Here is a 3,139-nt window from a genome sequence, read left to right as displayed (position 1 = left end):
ACATCCCTTTATTTTTCTTTTTAATAGATTTTATGCCTCTCAATTCATAAAGACTTTCATTTTTATTTTCTATTTTTTTATGAGTCCAAATGTCTTTAGTGGAGTTAGACCCTTTTATTAGTTTAAGTCTTATTTATCATGGCATAGTGATGGGTAATCTCCTTCTTTTGAGTGAGATGCATTATTACTCCGTTTTGAGTGTCCATGTTCTAGGGTTTTATGTTTATGGTTTGGAAGCCAATAGAATCAAAAACATTTGAAGAGAAAAAATAGCATTCTTTGTATCATTGAATATATTGTAAGCATACCACCAAAACTAATTTTTGCAAAGTTTGGGACAATAATGCAATCAAGAAATTTAGTCAATACTATAAAATGAACATATTTAATAGATACACATGCCTCCAAATTTAAAATCTACAATATTATAATTACATGAAATAATTTATTTTTTTGCAAATTCATACCATAATTATTTCAAATCCTCTACTTGTAAAACCACAATAATAGATACATCAAATTTTAATCTTTTTAATAGAATAAGATGATAAGTATTTCAAAATCGCTACTAGCAAAAATGATACTACTATTTTCTTCAACCTATAATGTCAAAGATTAATTATTTTATCCACTTCTTTATTAAATGATTAATTATTTTGTCCACTTCTTTATTAAATAAGTCGTATTTTGCTACAGCACTTTCTCATTGACAATCTCTAATTAGAAATAATTATTAAATGAATGTTGTTGTGAACCGTTCCATACATCCTCTAGTGAGTTTTATTGGAACAGGTGATATCAGCTATGTATTGAAATAAGAAGAATCAAAATGAAAACAGGAAGATAAATAGCTGTAGAGGAATTGTTGTCTTTGGCAGAGATTAACAGAGTTTTTATATTACGAATCACAAAGAGTGACAGACACGAATGTACAAAGGCAAGAATATAAATAAATAAGCACCAACCTACTTTTAATTTTTCTCATAATAGCTAAGCGAGCGAAGACAACTAAAGAAAACTATAACCGCCCTTTATAATGAATCCACTAATATTAAATTAACAAGGAATAACCTTTTAAGGAGCATGGAGTCTACTTTCTTAAAGAGGATAATCAGCAGTGAGCCTCCACGAAGGACGGGCAAACAGTGGATTTTTTCTGGGAATAGCGAGTCCAAACTCTTCCTCCAAATCCACGTCACCATCCACTGTCCAATCAAAGCAATAGAGGAGCTGAGCAAGTGCCAACTCAACCGTGGAGAGGCCCGAGGAAATCCCAGGGCATCCTCTTCTTCCCGTTCCAAACGGCAGCAGATCGAAGTCCTGACCTTTTACGTCCTTATTACTCCCTACAAACCTCTCCGGCTTAAACTGCTCAGCATCTTTCCAAACGTTCTCATCCCTTCCAATCGCCCACACATTCACAAACAGTCTCGTCTTTGCCGGAATGAAATATCCGTCCACGTGGCACCCTTCCATCGACTCGTGAGGAATGAGCAGAGGCAATGGCGGATGCAGTCGAAATGTTTCCTTCACCACGCATCGCAAATAGTCCAGCTTCACGACGTCGCTCTCCTTTACCATGCGATCTCTGCCTAACACCGATTCGATCTCTTCCTGTGCTCGAGCAAGAGTGGCAGGATTCCTCAGCAGCTGAGACATCGCCCATTCCAGTAATGTCGATGATGTTTCCGTTCCCGCACTCAACATGTCCTGCACGTAAAGTAGAAAATGTAAAGTTTTGAATCCTAATTGACCCTTGAAAAGCTTGATCGAATAAACAATCAGAGTAAAACGACCAGATAAAAAGTAAATAAGATCTGATGATCTGATTCGCACTGTACAATACCAGGTTTAAAAAAATGTGTAATCAGAATTGTGAAAGCCGATTATAAATCCGCTATTCTGGAACTTACTACTATGATACATTTGATGTGAACTCGTGAGATTATCTGGCCCTCTGTTTCAGCCATGTCAAGCAGCACGTCCACCATATCTTCAACACGATCTTCTTTCTCGTTAGGGTTTCCTCCTCTTCCCAATCTGCGATCGATGTGCTCATCGATTACTTTCTCAGAAAACTCGTCCAGTAATTTGTGAAGAGCCTTCATGCGACGATGAAGTCCTCGGAAATCCAGCCAATCGAGAAAAGGAATGAAATCGCCCACGCAAAAGGCACCGCCCACAGCGAAGACCTCATTAACCATTTCCTTGAAACCCTGCCCTCCAATTTCCTTCAATTCGTGGTCCGAGTATGTTCTGCTGGCAAACATTCTGCAGATGATATTTCGAGAGAGCGAGGAGAATGTCCTCTTCATGTCCACACACTTTTCTCCTTTTCCACTTTCCTTCCAGATGGAGGCCAACGTGGCAGACACTTCTTCCTCCCTCACAAACCTGAAAGACTCGTTTCTCTTCGCTGTGAGAAGCTCCACTGTACAAAACTTTCTGAGATGCCTCCAGTAACTTCCATAGCGGCCAAACGCCACGTCTTGATGATTGTAACAGACATATTTCCCATGGGCACACACCGCTCTGTTGGCGAAGGCCAAATCGTGGGTCTTGAGGAACTCTTTTGCCATGGCAGGGGAAGATACGACAATGGTGGGCACAGAGCCCAAGCGTAGAAATATAATGGGTCCGTATTTCTTTGCAAGATTGGCCAGGGACTGATGAGGAAGGCTTCCCAAGAGATGGAGATTTCCTATGACAGGCCATGGATGTGGTCCGGGAGGCCACTTCATTTTCCTGCCATTGCTTCCCAGCTTGTACAGAAACCAGAAGATGATGATAAAGAAGAACCCAAGTCCTAAATTGATGGGCTCTCCGAAGGAGGAATCCATGGTTTTGCTGCTGCTGCTAAGAAAAGAGAAGTTCGCAGTTGTATTGGAAGAAGAAATCTACCCATTTTAATATGCACGAGGAGGTATACTGTTAGGACACGACAGGACGGAGATGGATAGAGTAGCCTCCCATTGTCAACAGCCGTGTAAATATATAATTATTCTCAAAGAAAAAGATCAACATGTCCCATATTCATATCAATTGTCAAGGTTTCAGCTTTCAGCATTCTATTATATATCCACTTTGTAAATATAATAAATATTTCTCAAACAAAAAATCAACACATCTTATCACATGT

The 3,139-nt window shown here is 39.2% G+C and overlaps 1 protein-coding gene across 1 annotated transcript; it reads right to left on the bottom strand.

Moving 5' to 3' along the window:
* Window positions 1-877: 877 nt before the first annotated feature.
* Window positions 878-2,891, bottom strand: LOC149570925 (cytochrome P450 71AU50-like). The gene is made up of 2 exons (XM_089812478.1): window positions 1,914-2,891; window positions 878-1,710 (listed from the first exon to the last, which is right to left on the bottom strand). The coding sequence occupies exons 1-2, from the start codon at window positions 2,838-2,840 to the stop codon at window positions 1,099-1,101; spliced, it is 1,539 nt and encodes a 512-aa protein (XP_089668604.1). The 5' UTR covers window positions 2,841-2,891; the 3' UTR covers window positions 878-1,098.
* Window positions 2,892-3,139: the final 248 nt, after the last annotated feature.

This window comes from Cupressus sempervirens, chromosome 2, assembly GCF_028749045.1.
Source record: "Cupressus sempervirens isolate cs-2001-9-10 chromosome 2, ASM2874904v1, whole genome shotgun sequence".
Classification (NCBI taxonomy): Eukaryota; Viridiplantae; Streptophyta; class Pinopsida; order Cupressales; family Cupressaceae; genus Cupressus; species Cupressus sempervirens.
Note: the sequence above shows the minus strand (reverse complement) of the source record. Positions and strands in the feature narration are given on the sequence as shown.

Coding starts and splice junctions, on each gene's coding strand:
- LOC149570925 (XM_089812478.1), bottom strand. CDS start 2,840: ATGGATTCCTCCTTCGGAGAGCCCATCAATTTAGGACTTGGGTTCTTC. Junction 1,711..1,913: donor ACATCAAATGTATCATAGTA/GTAAGTTCCAGA, acceptor CTTTACGTGCAG/GACATGTTGAGTGCGGGAAC.